Here is a 16,834-nt window from a genome sequence, read left to right on the forward strand (position 1 = left end):
TGGATCTATATGCTTCAATAACTATGGAATCCCAGACCATACACTGTCTAACTGCACAATATACAAACGATAACAATTACTTATTAAAGATTTGCATGTACCTGTAGTCACTATTAAACTATGGGACATTTACCTGTAATTAATTAAAAGTCGAACAGGTAATAATCTTCTCATTATCAACAAACGTCTTAAAGCAAAGTCGCGTAACTATTTCCTTACGACACAAAGTTAAGCCACGACGATATTCTGAAAAGATCGTAAATTTCTCTCGTAAACGGTGATACAAAAACACATACTGACTCGTTTAAACTAAAGCATAAACGAATACCTTCCCAAATGGTTGTGGAATTACGTCAAGACTCTAACCTTTCACCAGAGACGCTCCCTTACAGCCGGTTATAGGACAAATTAACCGTGAGAATTTGTGTGAGTGAGGACCAAGACAAGGTTAACTTTACTGCGAGAGTAACGTCGAGTTGTGGGTTGTGTGGTGCGTGTGGGGGGGTGGGAGGTGTAGAATGAAAATTGTGTGAGGTGAGAACAATGTAATGAGGTGGGGGCTATTAATGAGGTGGGGGTGTGTGGGCAGGGGCTGTGTGGTGAAATTAATGAGGTAGAGGTGTGGGAGTGGGGGGTGTGGGGTGAGAAGTGTGTGAAGTAGGAGAGGTAATAGAGTAAGGGGGGTAGAGAGTGTGGTGGTGGGGTGGGGAGGTGTGAAGATGATGTGCAGGTGTAGTGGTGTGTGGGGGTGTGAGGTTGTTGCAAGACAATGTAGGAGACAGCGAGGTGAAGGTACACTCTCTTAAATATTAAAATGATTTAGTTCTTTGTTATTATTACAAGTGTGTGTGTGTGTGTGTGTGTGTGTGCGCGTGTGTGTGTGTGTGTGTGTGTGCGTGTGTGTGTGTGCGTGTGTGTGCGTGTGTGTGTGTGTGTGCATGTGTGTGCGTGTACTAGTTTTATCTATCTTTCTTTCGTTTTTTATTTTCTCTTCAGTGTTGTTTGTTTATCTGTGTCACTACCCTCTCTCTCTCTCTCTCTCTCTCTCTCTGCCCAGGGAGGCACCAGGACAGTAAACACACCACCCGGGTCAGAAATCTCACTCGTGTTGTGGTTGGCGAGGTTGTGTGTGTCCCCTGGGTGTGCTAGGCCAGTTCTGTCTCCTCCTCACCCTCCTCCTCTTCCTCACACTCTTCCTCACACTCTTCCTCCTCACTCTCCTCCTAAACTACTCCTAAATAAATCAAATACAACCAAACATCATACCTGGTAGACTATCCGAGACGTGTCATTGCTTCCTGTACCCCGAGAGTCGCGCTGGTTCACTCGTTCTCACTAAATAGCTTTACATCTGACGTGAACCTGTGAATGTTAGTCTGGCGTTGTTTATATATTATCCACATGTTTGATATATAATGTTTGTTTCTTATGGCGCTATATCAAGTTTATAATAACATGGGATATATGAATTCACGTATATAGGTCGGGCCGGTGCACACACTCGTCACAACATACTACAGCAGGATGACTGACCCTCCTCACACGGGGATATCAACACACTGACTGACTTGACAACTTATTCCCGTCTTAACAACAATGAATGGCAAGTTTAGTAATTATACCTCGTTAACGACCACTGGTAGTTAGGTCGTTCACGTATATATTACCCCTCGTGTAATGAGGATGGCCGGCCCAAGGGCCAACACAACAGCCACACCCTGAGTCAACGAGCTGCATAACCCAGTGTCAAGGAACACTCTGAGAAGGCCGGAACACTCCACTGGCTAACCAATACCCCAGAACACGATCCGCAAATCGATTAACATCCAATTACTGCTGGGTAGACAGAGACAAATGCCGTAAAGAAACTTCCCTATAGTTTCACCTTGTCCGGGGATCGAACCCGGTTCCGCTCGATTGCGAGGCGAGCAATCTGACCATTACACCACAGATAGTCACATACATTTATACATAACTAATGTTCTAAAGTTCTCTAAAACAACATCTGCTGTAGTGATCAGTACGAGGAGCCTTGTCCTAATCCACTTCTTATGCTTTCCTACAGGATTCACTCGACAAAGACCAGATCAACGGTAAGAAGTGACGACAAACACGTGCAGGGAGTAGTAGTAGTCGTTGTAATTCACTACTAAATGCCTGACGTTTTGGCTGCTCAGTAAATCTCTGTGCAACTTAACCAACAATTTTCCTGATGTTATGGAACTCGTGTGTTTATTTTCTCCACTGTTTTTAAGAGTCTCTGAACGAGTGTCTGAATGTTTGTTTGTAATCCCCCCCCCCCCGAGACAGTATCCCGTTTTCTTTAATATGGGATAAACAGAAGTAAACAGAAGACATTTTACAGTTTTGAGTTTAAGAATAAATTATATACTGTTATGCCTATCTGTAAATTAAATAATTATAGATATGTATTCTTCCCCTATAATCAGAATACTAGTCAATTATATACTACGATTTCACTGACGTATAATCTTAAAAATTAATCGAGAAGATACATAATTAATTTGGAGACTCTTACACACTGCATGGAGAGACGGTACACCTGAGTTTACCTGGACGGTACACCTGAGTTTACCTGGTTACCACGTTGGGTTTCTATTATCTCTCTACGTGTATTTATCTCTCTCTGTGTGTCTCTCTGTTCCTGCCACCAACTGACGCCGCTGTACTTATTTATTTATTTATTTTGACATGTGTAAGGTTACGAGATATATTGGTCTATGTTCTGTGTTATATGAGAGAGAAAATTATATCGTCTGCCTGGTATATGTTTATCAATGCCAATGTTATTTATTTATTTTTTTTAGTTTTTTTCTTTTTATTTGAATCTCTTTTTCTCTCTAGTTATCTCGGTTTATCTCTCTATTTATCTCTCAATCTCCCTATTTATCTCCGTGTTTATCTCTCACTCTCCCTATTTATCTCCGTGTTTATCTCTCACTCTCCCTATTTATCTCCGTGTTTATCTCTCACTCTCCCTATTTATCTCCGTGTTTATCTCTCTCCCACCCTACTTATCTCCGTGTTTATCTCTCTACCTCTCTATTTATCTCTCTGACTGCACGCTTAGCCTTCTTCTTCTGTTACAGGGAGGGCTCGACAAAGTCCAGGTCGAAGGTAAGTACGTTCAAGCCCAACCCCTGACCATCACTCCTGCTGCTCCTGCTTCGGCGCCTCCTCCTGTCTCAAGCCTTCCTCCTCCTCTCCCCCCCCCCCGTCTGCTTCAGCCTGACACACACAAACGCTCACCTCTCTCTAACAACGGCCGCCCATAGAGCATTTACCCCCACGCCCGTAGCTCTGTGGATTCATGGAGAGCTCTATCACGTGTCATAGAGTTTACCTTAATATGTGTTTTAGAATTTTAATTATTCTTCTGGGGTGTTTTATTTACTTGTCAGATTTCATGGGTTTTCTAATTAGATTACCAGAGCTCTAATCTTGCTGCAATGGTTTGTGTATATATGTTATCTTCTTGTTGTAAAATAACTAGAGTGTGAGTTGTTATGGTGTGGATGACAATGTGTTATAAGTTAAAAAAAATTATACCTTCTGTTGTGTTTTGAAAAAGGTGTTTACATTAATTTACCTAAGTCTTAAAATGTCTTCAATCTTGTTTTGTATTTTGCTGTGCCATGTAATGTGTGTGTGTGTGTGTGTGTGTGTATGTATGTGTGTGTGTGTGTGTGTGTGTGTGTGTGTGTGTGTGTGTGTGTGTGTGTGTGTGTGTGTGTGTGTGTGTGTGTGGTACTGAGGCCACTATACGTTAGGCTCCTTTGCCCTCTCTAGAATCGCCTGATATCTCTCTTTTCTAGTCATTTTCTAACTATTATCTCGCAAGGAACTATGACACGTGATGGTGAACTAGTTTCTTTCAGTGTACTGATAAGGTGTGAAATAATTGTTGCTATGATGTCTTGCAGAAGCATTTTCGTTGCAAGAAGTTTTGACCAGTTGAACTTTTTTTTTATAGTTTACCCTCAAGGATTTTTTTTATAGGTAATGAGTGAACGTTTTCTATGATCCGTTGCAAGTTGTCCCTTTTTCTCTTTATAAACAAAATGAGACTCTCTGCAACGGTGCATAGTTTACCTTAGCAATATTGTGAATTATTTATGTGACAATTATTGAATCACAGGTATTATAAGACGACCGTGTGTGTGTGTGTATGTGTGTGTATTCCAACCTATTTTTGACAACAATGTACTTGATGGTTCCATCTACTACTACTACTACTACTAACTTTTTTTTCAAACGTGGCCCCCAGCCTTCCCCAATAGACACACCTTCGCAGCCACTTTATTACCATAAAATCAACTATCTTAATACATAAGAAGCTACCCTGGCTGTGTTGAGTTAGTTGAGTCGCAGATCTATGCGGCAATCAGTGACTGTTGCCTCATAGTCAAAATCTGCGACTGTTGTTGGCTTTGGGGCCGATGCTCTCGTTCTCTTGAGGCAATGCAATGCAGACCTAAGCAGAGAGAAGGACAGTCGACATCTCAACCAGGCTGTAGCATAGCTTCTGGGCTGCTGCTTCTGTTCAGATAACACCTCCACGAGTCTGGCACAGAAACTCCTCACTACTACTTATACTACTACTAATAATAATACTTTTCTACTACTACTACTACTACTTTTCTACTGCTACTACGTGGCCTCCAGTCTCCCCCAATAGCCACACCTTAGAATCACTTGTTAAAAAAACCCACACTGTTGAATCACAATGTAAAATATTAGTGTAGAATCATCCTCAAGAGCATCACCTTTAGTAGTAAGACTCATTAAGACAAAGCTAACTCCCAACAACGAAGAAGAAGGAGGATGTAAAAAGAAGAACAAAAAGAACAAGAACACAAAGAACAATAACAAAAACAAGAAGACAAAAAAAAATTCAACCCTTTCATCTACCTTTAAAAAAATCAATCAACCAACTTTTTCTCCCCTTAACCAAAAAAAGAACACATCTCTCTTGCACATTTGTCCTCAGATAATTAAAACATCAAAATATAGAAACACCTGACATACAACACCTGCCGGCCACCTCGTTGACTCCTTCTCCAGGTATAAACTCAGAAGCTAATTAAGAAGAATCACCTGTACACAGTTCTCTATTTATATTCCTATGATACAAGCAGAAAAATGTTCATGTAAGAGTCACATTTAAATACATCTCACAGGTAACTGATAATTAAGGTATTTTTCAATGATATCATCAAGTTTTGTTTAGTTTAAGGAGTTAAAGATCATGTTTATCTCATCTAGTTATCACAAATAATAAAATAATTTTAATCACATCTGTAACCTTCAGGTCATCTCAATTACCTGAATATACCTGAAGATCACTCACGTCTACCATCTCTAGTTAACTCAGGTACCAATATGCTGTAAGGTTAACGTCTGTTTTGTCCTGAGTCTAAGTACCGAAAGATCTTGTTTAACCCCTTCAGTCATTACACCAGTCTAAGAAAATCAAGTCATTACGCCTGTCTAAACCAATCAAGTCATTACACCTGTCTAAAACAAATCAAGTCATTACCTGTCGAAAACCTGTCGAAAACAAAACAAGTCATTACACCTGTCTAAACCAATCAAGAACGTGTGTTATCAAAGAGGTACAGCTCATCTAGGGCGTCATAACAATATTACGTAAACCACCAAGTCACTATGTCACAGTCAGCTTCACATGTGAAGTAATTAGTCAATCAAGGAACAGGTAAGGCGTCTGTCAAACACCTCTACATAACGGTGCGAATGATCCCGTCAGTGACCCAATGTCCGAGCCGTCTATAACCTCGTGTCCTCTCCTCTTCTTCTCCTGCAGGTCTCCGTAAGGCTTTCGATGCCTTCGACACTGATAAGAAGGGCGCCATCTCCACCGACACCGTCTCCACCATCTTGAGGATGATGGGCGTCAAGATCTCCGAGAAGAACCTTCAGGAGGTCATCTCCGAGGTTGACGAGGACGGTAAGTGAAGGGGAAGAAGGGGGGGAAGAGGTGGAGGAGAGGGGGAGAAGGGGGAAGAGGTGGAGGAGAGGGGAGAAGGGGGAGGTGGAGGAGAGGGGGAGAAGGGGAAGAGGTGGAGGAGAGGGGAGAAGTGGGAAGAGGGGAGAGAGGTGGGGAGAGAGGAGGAGGGGAGAAGGGGGGAAGAGGTGGAGGAGAGGGGGAGAAGTGGGGAAGAGGTGGAGGAGAGGGGGGAGAAGGGGAAGAGGTGGAGAGAGGGGGAGAAGTGGGGAAGAGGTGGAGGGGGAGAAGGGGGAAGAGGTGGAGGAGAGGGGAGAAGGTGGAGGAGGGGAGAAGGGGAAGAGGTGGAGGAGAGGGGAGAAGGGGGAAGAGGTGGAGGAGAGGGGAGGGGGAGGGGGAGAAGTGGGGAAGAGGTGGAGGAGAGGGGGAGAAGTGGGGAAGAGGTGGGGAGGAGGAGGAGGAAGTGGTAGTGATAGCAACTGAGGAGAAGGAGGATGTTAGGAGAGGCGGTTGTGTTAGTGGAGGAATGAAGGGAGAGAGAGTGAAGAAAAAATAGAGGCAAATTCGGTTCTTGTAAATAATCTAATGTTTACATTGTGTGTATGTGGCTAGAATCATGATGATATTAAGTTATTCATATATGTCTGTCTGTCTTTCCTATCTATCTGTCTATGTGTCTGTCTGTCTGTCTTTCCTATCTATCTGTCTATGTGTCTGTTCTTCTTTACTCACTCTTGATCTCTTGACAGATTCCGGTGAGCTAGAGTTTGAGGAGTTCTGTGCCTTAGCGGCTAAGTTCCTTATAGAAGAGGACGAAGAATCCCTCAAAACAGAGCTAAAGGAAGCGTTCCGTATATACGACAAACAAGGTGAGGCCACGATACTGCTCAGGCCACAATACTGCTCAGGCCACAATACTGCTCAGGCAACAATACTGATCAGGCCACAATACTGCTCAGGCAACAATACTGCTCAGGCAACAATACTGCTCAGGCAACAATACTGCTCAGGCCACAATACTGCTCAGGCCACGATACTGCTCAGGCAACAATACTGCTCAGAACACAATACTGTTCAGGCCACAATACTGCTCAATCAATATTATTACTCAGGCTACGATGCTGCTCACGGTAGTCTTAATTCCATAGTTCTTTCGAGGCCATTATCAGAGGTCATTAACTCAAGCAGAGAAACAATTAACGTCACAGGTAATGGCTAATGAGAAACACCTAATGTCTTGCCTCACTGATTTATGGCTAAATTGACATGGCTATCAGACACCCAGATGACTTACGTGTCTATTAGTGATTATTAAGAAGCTATTACCATTTAGGTGTAGTTAGCGAGTAATTGAAGTTAATGATGATTTATTGTTAACAGGTGATTAGAGGTAATTGGGTGATTAATTAGTGGATACAGGTAATTCATTGTTGTTATAATGTAAAATTCAATAATTTCATGTAAAGGATCGTTACTGTTCACTACTGTATGTATATATAATGAAACCTCTATTTAACGGAGAATATAGAGAGGAAAGTCCGTTATATCGAGGTTTCACTATAGAGAAGACCTGAGTTAGTATGAAGTGGTAAAGTCCATAAGCTATTTGTGTTGTGTGTGAAAGTGGTACTCAGCAAGACCCTCTCCTCCCACAGGCGACGGCTACATCACGACGCAGACCTTGAAGGAGATTCTCCGCGAGCTGGACAACAAACTGACAGAGGAAGACTTGGACGGTATCATTGATGAGGTTGACGAGGACGGCTCCGGCACCCTCGACTTTGACGGTGAGACAGCGTTTAGAGATAGACAGGAGCTTCGAGAGAGAGAGAGAGAGAGAGAGAGAGAGAGAGAGAGAGAGAGAGAGAGAGAGAGAGAGAGAGAGACAGATAGAAAGAAAAAGAGAGAGAAAGAAAAACAAAGGTTTTAAAGAGAGAATACTTGTGTTAATTATTTAGACATCAAAGCTTCATTTGTTTAGTGTTTCGAACAGAGAGAAACAAGAGTTGGTGGAATATTCGAAGCTTCACAAACACTGAGAAGATTCGAGTTTTTTGAGCTTCGAACAGTCAAGACATCTTGACTATATTGATCAAGAGATAATTATGATGTTCGACTGAGTGAAAAGTTATATCATGGTTTGTTACTTGGAGGTGAGGCCAAATTTAATGGCTGAAAGGAAATTATACGTGAGAGAGAGAGAGAGAGAGAGAGAGTAAGATGGCTTTCAAGTAACATCATTCTTATCTATTTCAGAACTGCTATCACCTGCCTGGGATAATAATTGTACATGTTTTAAGTTATTTATTTATCTATAAACATTAAAGACATTATTCAGGTATAATATGTCTTAAAGCTTATCCTTGCAATAATATAAAATTAGTTAACTAAAAAAGTCCCGAAACTTATCAGAAATAATAAATAAAAGTAGAATTCTATGTTGTTATTTAATTTTATTACTTTTATTTACTATTCACTCTCCTGTATAAACAAATTGGATAAACTTTTGTCTTTCTGAAACAATTTTTTGTTCTGGGTGCAAAATACTACAACAACCCGACTCATCACTTCAACAAGAACCTGATTCCACTGAAAGTTGAATTTAAAGTCATCACTCAGAGCTGTTTGTTGGGTGTACGTCATTCAAGGGGTCTCAGTGGTCGTCATACAGCAACACACATGGGATAAACTTCCGTGACTCAAGTTTAGTTTATCAAATTTACTTAAAACATCAACATAAGTATAAGTTTCGTTTCTAAAGTATGAATGTTAAGTAATAGAGAGACTCTGGTGGAGTTGGTGCCTTAAATTAGGAATATTTAGATGGTAAACTGAGCCACTGTATAATGTATAATGAACACTGCTCAACAATGAATGACGTACTTACAATAACAGTAATGACTGACAATGAACAGATGATAAACACTTAGCATGTTCTTTATAACCTCTTTTGTTCTTCTCTCTTGTTATGTGTTATCAGATATTGATGTTGTAACTTAAGAGAAACAAAATTCTCATTAGATTATTATTCTTTTCCCTCATTGACTCGCCTCATACTGGTTATAAGAGATGAGGGCTTTAGTGTGTTGTGTGTTCAGTCAAACTCCTGTTATAATACGCAGACTTGGTTCTTGTTCTTCTTTTCTCTGATCTTCTGTTTCTCTTTGTTTCTTTGTTTCAGAGTTCATGGCCATGATGGCAGGATAGCTGGTCACCTTCTGTCTCCTTCTAACTCTTTTGATAAACAGTTTAAAATCCCTTCTAATGTCTCCTTATCTACCTAATGGCTTTTATCTATAGTGGCACTGATCATCCACCTATTAGCACTAAACCTCCTCCACTTATTGGCACTCCACCCCCCATCTACCTCCTTGCCACTCCATGCACCTCGTCCTTGAATTACTCATACTTGAGACAAATTTCCTTCGTCATAGATCTTTACCGCTAGCAAAAATTCCTCTAGCTTTTAATTCCCCCAAATCAAGCATGTTATGTTTGTGTATTCTCTTCGTCAACCTGAGGCCCTGCTAGCCCTGGTCTTCACCCCTCCCAACACAGCGAGCACTGGTGAAGTAATGCAGAGTGATAGACGCGTAGATATACAAACCCTTAGGAGATAATTGATCTTGTTTTACCCGTGTGAACTAGCAGCTGCCTAGTCTAGCTTGTTATACTGTCCTTGTGTGTGTGTGTGTGTGTGTGTTTGTGTAAATTATTCTCTATGTGTCTTTTCAGTTATCGTCGTCTATCTCACTTATGTGTTTCTTTGCAGTTCTCGTCTTCTTCTTCTTTGTCTCTCACTTATTCGTGGTCGTGAGAATTTCTTCCATAATGTGTCTCTTTACAGCCCTCACCGCCTACATCTCTCTCACTCGCTCGTATTCTTGTGGGATTTTTGTATTATGTCTCTCACTGAGGGGTAACGTCATCTGTTGATTCTCATTTTATTGTCTCTCAGTCTCGTGTGTCTGTGAGATTTCTGCCTAAGATAATTGTTTCTTTACAGACGTCAAGATGTATGTCTTAACCTGTCATACCTAACATAGCCTGTCAGTCTGTGTAGTAGCTGACTGAGATATCTTTCAGTCTATGTTAGTAAGATGTTTAACCTAACATCTTCGTATGTTTGTTTGTTTGCTTGTGCGAGTGTTATTATCGCTATCTATCTATTTTATCTGTTATCTGAGTTGTGTCTTTACCTCCGTACTATACTACTGTCTCGTCTTCCTTTCAGAATTCATGGGAATGATGGCTGGCTAACTCTTTCCTTCTCCACTACCTCTTCCTCCTCCTCCTCCTCCTCCTTATTCTTCTTAGTCTTCCTATCTCCTAACAACAACAACAACAACAGCACCTCACAACACTCACTCACCCACTACTCGCACCTGGTTCACTTTTAATTAATTATTGACTCACCTGTACTTACCTGTCGCCTCACGTACACATATTCTACTACTACTACTACTACTACTACTGCTGCTATTCCTCCGAGGTGTCTTCGTCGTCCACTCCCACATACACACTAACAACCTCCTCCTCCTCAATCCAGGCTCCTGTTTTAATTTTTTCAGAATTCATGGAGATGATGACCGGATAATATCAGCCTCCACCTCCTCCACCTCCTCCACCTCCTCATAAAAAAAATGAAAACAAGCTCACTGGCTTAACTTCTCGGGTTTTTTTTACATTTGTCTACTCCCCCTAAACACCCCCACCCCCTTCATCCTTAGACTGACATCATGGTGAACTCTCTCGTGATATCATCAATCCCCCCCTCCCCCCAACTCCTCTCCCCCTACTACCAAGTGTGTTTTGGTCAGTGACGTCAACACATATCTGGAGCCAATCATCGTAGCTAAACTAAAAGACGTCAAAAATGAACCAATCATCTTCATCAAAGCAACACAGCCAGTGTCGTCACACATTACATCAACCAATGAATCGTCCGTATTGAATGTGACGTCACCGTACGGAACATTCAATAGGAGGAGTGTAACCTGTAGTGTGTGTCCAGCATTTATGACGTCATGGGGTAAGACCATCGTTAAGAGCCGGAATTTACGTCAAGAATTACGTCATTGAAGAACAAGAACGTCGCCAGGCCAGGAAGAACGTCGCCAGGCCAGGAAGAAGAGGAGAGGGACAGGGTCAGGTGTGTCCTCCGAGGGATAAACAAACAAACAAAGACAAAAAAAATCCATCTAACAACAACAACAAGAGGAGGAAAACCCTGACTTTTATCCCTATCTATTTTTTATTGTCCTCAAATACTTTCTGGATCAACAAATATCTACTTATATATATAAAAAAAAAGTCAAAATAAAAGTTACTTGCCTACTTGTTTGTGCTTTTGTGTCTCTCTTGCACTGAGTTGGGAAGACTATTTATAACTATTATTATTATAACAACAATAATAATAAAATAATAACAATACTAAAGCTATTTGTTTTATTTATTGTTTATTTCTTCATTTCAGTTCCATTCATACTATAGAGTTTGTTTGTTTATGAATAATTACCGTTTGTGTGTTTCTTTATATTTTTTGGGGTCAATATCATTTTTTTTTAATAATTCCAAGATGTTTTAATTTTGTTTTAATAAATATAAATAATGGTCCTGATTTATTGTTTAAGACTGACAAATAAAAAGTCATATAATATCTACGGTTTTTGGTTTTAGCCTGTGGTTAGGTTAGGTTTGGTTGGGGTTAGGTTGGGTTTGGTTAGATTGGTGCTAGTCTAGACGAGGTTAGGTTAAGTTAGGTTAGGTTAGGTTTGGTTGGGGTTAGGTTGGGTTTGGTTAGATTGGTGCTAGTCTAGACGAGATTAGGTTAAGTTAGGTTAGGTTAGGTTCCAGTACATTACAAACAGTAAAGCTATGTCTTGTAATACCAATAATAATAGAACACAAACTAACAGAAACAGATGATGTGACTTAGCTACACATAGAAGCAGTAATCAATCCTCTACAACAAGACTGGGAAGTGAAATCGTAAATAAACGTCGACTTGAACAATAAATGACATGATTTTGTTTCTTCGCTGGATAATCGAATACTCTTTAGGTATAGGATCCGATACAAACAAAAGAGCATCGAGTACAATCCATAAGTGTTTGATTCCAGTTACAGAAACAAATGATGATGATGATGATGATGATGATGATGATGATGATGATGATGATGATGATGATGATGATTGCAGCACTATAATCTGATAAGTGTCAAACGATACACTCAAATCCCATCATAAATCCAACATGGTCGCGTAATGTAAACAAACATGCAAACTAACCATCAATATCTCCTTTCATAAACAACAAACAATGCTGTACAAACAAGATAAAGATGAGGCTTTCTCTGAGCAGTAAACAAATGAGACATAAACCACAAACAACATAAACAATACAGACACACAGGTAAACACAAGAAACAAATGAACGTATAATACAGTCAAAAAAATGTTGGCTGTGTGGGTGAGCAGGGGGACTTACCCCACCCAGGCACAGGTCACCCACCCACATCGGGGCCTGGGGGGCGAACATGTAATAAAAATAATAATACTAAATACATTTATAAAAAATATATGATATAATAATAATAATAATAATAATAATAATAATAATAATAATAATACACACTTAACGCCATTACCCTTCTTCCCCTTGAGCTTCATTTTCATAACCTTTTCTCTACAATCTTTATATTTTCTCGAATCAATCATTACTTTCTCTTTCTTTTGTCTTTTCTTTTCTTTTATCCTTCGTGTCTTTCTCATCTACCATTACCTCCCCTCTCCCCTTCTATTGTTCCGTTTTTTCTTTACTACAACACGACCCATGTCAAGTTGTTTTCTTCCATTTCATGAAGTTTGGTTTCTTGAATTACATTTTGGTTTTAAGTATTTTGTACTCCCAGTCCAGTATTTTGCGAAGTTCCCGGGCCTTTGGAGGGTGGGCGCCGAAGTTGGCCTGACTCAACGCCTTCTACAGCCCATGGGGGATATTTTTCATTTTTCTCAACCCATTTTTTATGAGCTTGTAGAGTTCAAAGGCGTTCTGGTTTTCCCTCTCAGGTGTCCATTGATCTTCGTCCAGACAGACCTCGTCCGCGGTTTTTATTTTATCTAATTTATCGGTGATATAAACAAATGTTTGACCATATTTATTTTTAGTTATAAGGAGATGTTTCTCCCAGTCCTTATTAAATGTTATTTGACGGGTGTGGGATTACGACACAAATGCTGCAACAAGGCGAAGCGCCTTCAAAAGTTTTTTATCAGTTGGGTTCTTTTCTATAAACTATCCCCAGGTTAATGGGGTCCAGATTTATGGGCTAAACACTTCCACTCTCAGAGGTTGTAGACGAGTCCCGATAAAAGTTATGCGTTCTTTCTCGGACAGAATATCTTCAGACTGCCTACCCTCGGGAAGAATGTCTTCAGAAGCCCTACCCTCGGGAAGAATGTCTTCAGAAGGCCTGCCCTAGGGAAGAATGTCTTCAAACTGCCTAACCTCGGAAAGAATGTCTTCAGAAGGCCTGCCCTAGGGCAGAATGTCTTCAGACTGCCTAACCTCGGGAAGAATGTCTTCAGAAGGCCTGCCCTAGGGAAGAATGTGTTCAGACTGCCTAACCTCGGGAAGAATGTCTTCAGAAGGCCTGCCCTAGGGAAGAATGTCTTCAGACTGCCTAACCTTGGGAAGAATGTCTTCAGAAGGCCTGCCCTAGGGAAGAATGTGTTCAGACTGCCTAACGTCGGGAAGAATGTCTTCAGAAGGCCTGCCCTAGGGAAGAATGTGTTCAGAAGGCCTAACCTCGGGAAGAATGTCTTCAGAAGGCCTGCCCTAGGGAAGAATGTGTTCAGAAGGCCTAACCTCGGGAAGAATGTCTTCAGGCTCGCCCTAGGGAAGAATGTGTCTAGAAGGCCTAACCTCGGGAAGAATGTCTTTCTGTGCTGCCCGTCCCCTAGGAAGAATGTGTTCAGGAAGGCCTAACCCGGAAGAATGTCTTCAGAAGGCCTGCCCTAGGAAGAATGTTCAGAAGGCCCAACCTCGGGAAGAATGTCTTCAGAAGGCCTGCCCCTCGCAAAGAAGTTCTTGAAAAACGCCTGCCCTCAGGCAGAATGTGTTCAGACTCTCTTGGGTGATCTATGGCGATATTTTAAGTTGTATAATTTCGAATCCCCAAGAGAACGAGGATCCCTAGAAAAACTGGAAATAGATCCATTAACTGAGACGTGATAGAGAATTACCTCTCACGGCTTATTCTTTAGTGCCGTAATTGGTTTACCTCCCTCAAGCAGACATTTTACGAACATGTAACGGCCTACGATGGGCAACTGCATCAAGGTGGAGTGACAAGCAGCAGGAAGGGCTCGGACTCAGGGCCCCTCATGAACCTCACCAGGAAGCCGCTGAATACCCCTGTTTATCACGCCATCGGTACGAGACCGTAACACACCTTTAGGTCATGCTCCAATTACATTTTTTCCATTTGTAGATGTTACTGAAATACAACAAACCCCCAATAAACCACCACTTGCACGCAGAAAATCAAAATCAAACTACGTACGTTGACCATTGTTTTAGCGCTGACAGTGAAATATGTATTACTTTAAAAGCAGCATCAATATATGGATCAAAGTATACATACAGCTTATTAAAGTCAGGTTGATTCTTCCCTTCGACAACATACCCTGTACATGTAGTACTTGTGTTGTAGAGAACATGTAGTGCTAGTGTTGTAGTGAAAATGTAGTACTAGTGTTGTAATGAATATGTAGTACTAGTGTTGTAATGAATATGTAGTACTAGTGTTGTAGTGAACATGTAGTACTAGTGTTGTAATGAATATGTAGTACTAGTGTTGTAATGAATATGTAGTACTAGTGTTGTAGTGAATATGTAGTACTAGTGTTGTAATGCATATGTACTACTAGTGTTGTAGTGAACATGTAGTACTAGTGTTGTAGTGAACATGTAGTACTAGTGTTGTAGAGAAAATGTAGTACTAGTGTTGTAGTGAACATGCAGTACTAGTGTTGTAGTGAACATGTAGTACTAGTGTTGTAGAGAACATGTAGTACTAGTGTTGTAGTGAACATGTAGTACTAGTGTTGTAGTGAACATGTAGTACTAGTGTTGTAGAGAACATGTAGTACTAGTGTTGTAGTGAACATGCAGTACTAGTGTTGTAGTGAACATGTAGTACTAGTGTTGTAGAGAACTTGTAGTACTAGTTGTAGTGAACATGCAGTACTAGTGTTGTAGTGAACATGTAGTACTAGTGTTGTAGAGAACATGTAGTACTAGTGTTGTAGTGAACATGCAGTACTAGTGTTGTAATGAACATGTAGTACTAGTTGTTGTAGAGAACATGTAGTACTAGTGTTGTAGTGAACATGCAGTACTAGTGTTGCAGTGAACATGTAGTACTAGTGTTGTAGAGAACATGTAGTACTAGTGTTGTAGTGAACATGCAGTACTAGTGTTGTAGTGAACATGTAGTACTAGTGTTGTAGTGAACATGTAGTACTAGTGTTGTAGTGAATATGTAGTACTAGTGCTGTAGTGAATAAGTAGTACTAGTGTTGTAGTGAACATGCAGTTCTAGTGCTGTAGTGAATAGTACTAGTGTTGTAGAGAACATGTAGTACTAGTGTTGTAGAGAACATGTAGTACTAGTGGTGTAGTGAACATGCAGTACTAGTGTTGTAGTGAACATGTAGTACTAGTGTTGTAATGAATATGTAGTACTAGTGTTGTAGTGAACATATAGTACTAGTGTTGTAGTGAATATGTAGTACTAGTGTTGTAATGAATATGTAGTACTATTGTTGTAGTGAACATGTAGTACTAGTGTTGTAATGAATATGTAGTACTAGTGTTGTAATGAATATGTAGTACTAGTGTTGTAGTGAATATGTAGTACTAGTGTTGTAATGCATATGTACTACTAGTGTTGTAGTGAACATGTAGTACTAGTGTTGTAGTGAACATGTAGTACTAGTGTTGTAGAGAACATGTAGTACTAGTGTTGTAGTGAACATGCAGTACTAGTGTTGTAGTGAACATGTAGTACTAGTGTTGTAGAGAACAAGTAGTACTAGTGTTGTAGTGAACATGTAGTACTAGTGTTGTAGTGAACATGTAGTACTAGTGTTGTAGAGAACATGTAGTACTAGTGTTGTAGTGAACATGCAGTACTAGTGTTGTAGTGAACATGTAGTACTAGTGTTGTAGAGAACATGTAGTACTAGTGTTGTAGTGAACATGTAGTACTAGTGTTGTAGTGAACATGTAGTACTAGTGTTGTAGAGAACATGTAGTACTAGTGTTGTAGTGAACATGCAGTACTAGTGTTGTAGAGTATCATCGTTATATTCCACTACATGTTCTTCACCTCTCGGTATTCCTTGCTGCTGTAATGGAAAATCACAAGTGAAAAATGGCAATGCAACTCGCATACACTGAGAGAGAGAGAGAGAGAGAGAGAGAGAGAGAGAGAGAGAGAGAGAGAGAGAGAGAGAGAGAGAGAGAGAGAGAGAGAGAGAGAGAGAGAGAGACTTTTAATCAGGTAGAACAGGTAAATGTATCACAGCACCTGGTGGAGGAGGAGGTTGTCTAAGAGGAACACTGCTCCGGGCTGATGGACGACACACACACGACTAACTTTACCCAGTGTGTTCGTATAATGTTTCCCTTTACTGCTGTTTAATCCTCAGGTGTGTTGGGAGTCTGGGCGGCGGCGTCTTGGTGTCGTATCAGTGTTCCTCGCCGCCTCCTGCCAACATCTCTTTTTATTGTAGTATATAGTGACGGGGCTTCACCTCCACCTGCAGGGGCCAGCACC

The 16,834-nt window shown here is 40.7% G+C and overlaps 1 protein-coding gene across 2 annotated transcripts in view; it reads left to right on the forward strand.

The window, feature by feature from the left end:
- The window catches only part of LOC121855050 (troponin C, isotype gamma-like), a 33,125-nt gene extending 21,701 nt beyond the window's left edge, over positions 1 to 11,424 (forward strand). The window contains exons 2-6 of one of the 2 annotated variants that reach the window (XM_042349875.1): positions 3,111 to 3,138; positions 5,846 to 5,989; positions 6,736 to 6,855; positions 7,642 to 7,773; positions 9,168 to 10,214. In XM_042349875.1, the coding sequence (XP_042205809.1) occupies positions 3,111 to 3,138; positions 5,846 to 5,989; positions 6,736 to 6,855; positions 7,642 to 7,773; positions 9,168 to 9,193 (450 nt within the window). In that variant the 3' untranslated portion in view covers positions 9,194 to 10,214. The other variant, XM_042349874.1, reaches the window with a different exon arrangement.
- Positions 11,425 to 16,834: the final 5,410 nt, after the last annotated feature.

The sequence above is a fragment of the Homarus americanus genome, unplaced genomic scaffold (assembly GCF_018991925.1).
Source record: "Homarus americanus isolate GMGI-L3 unplaced genomic scaffold, GMGI_Hamer_2.0 scaffold1909, whole genome shotgun sequence".
Classification (NCBI taxonomy): Eukaryota; Metazoa; Arthropoda; class Malacostraca; order Decapoda; family Nephropidae; genus Homarus; species Homarus americanus.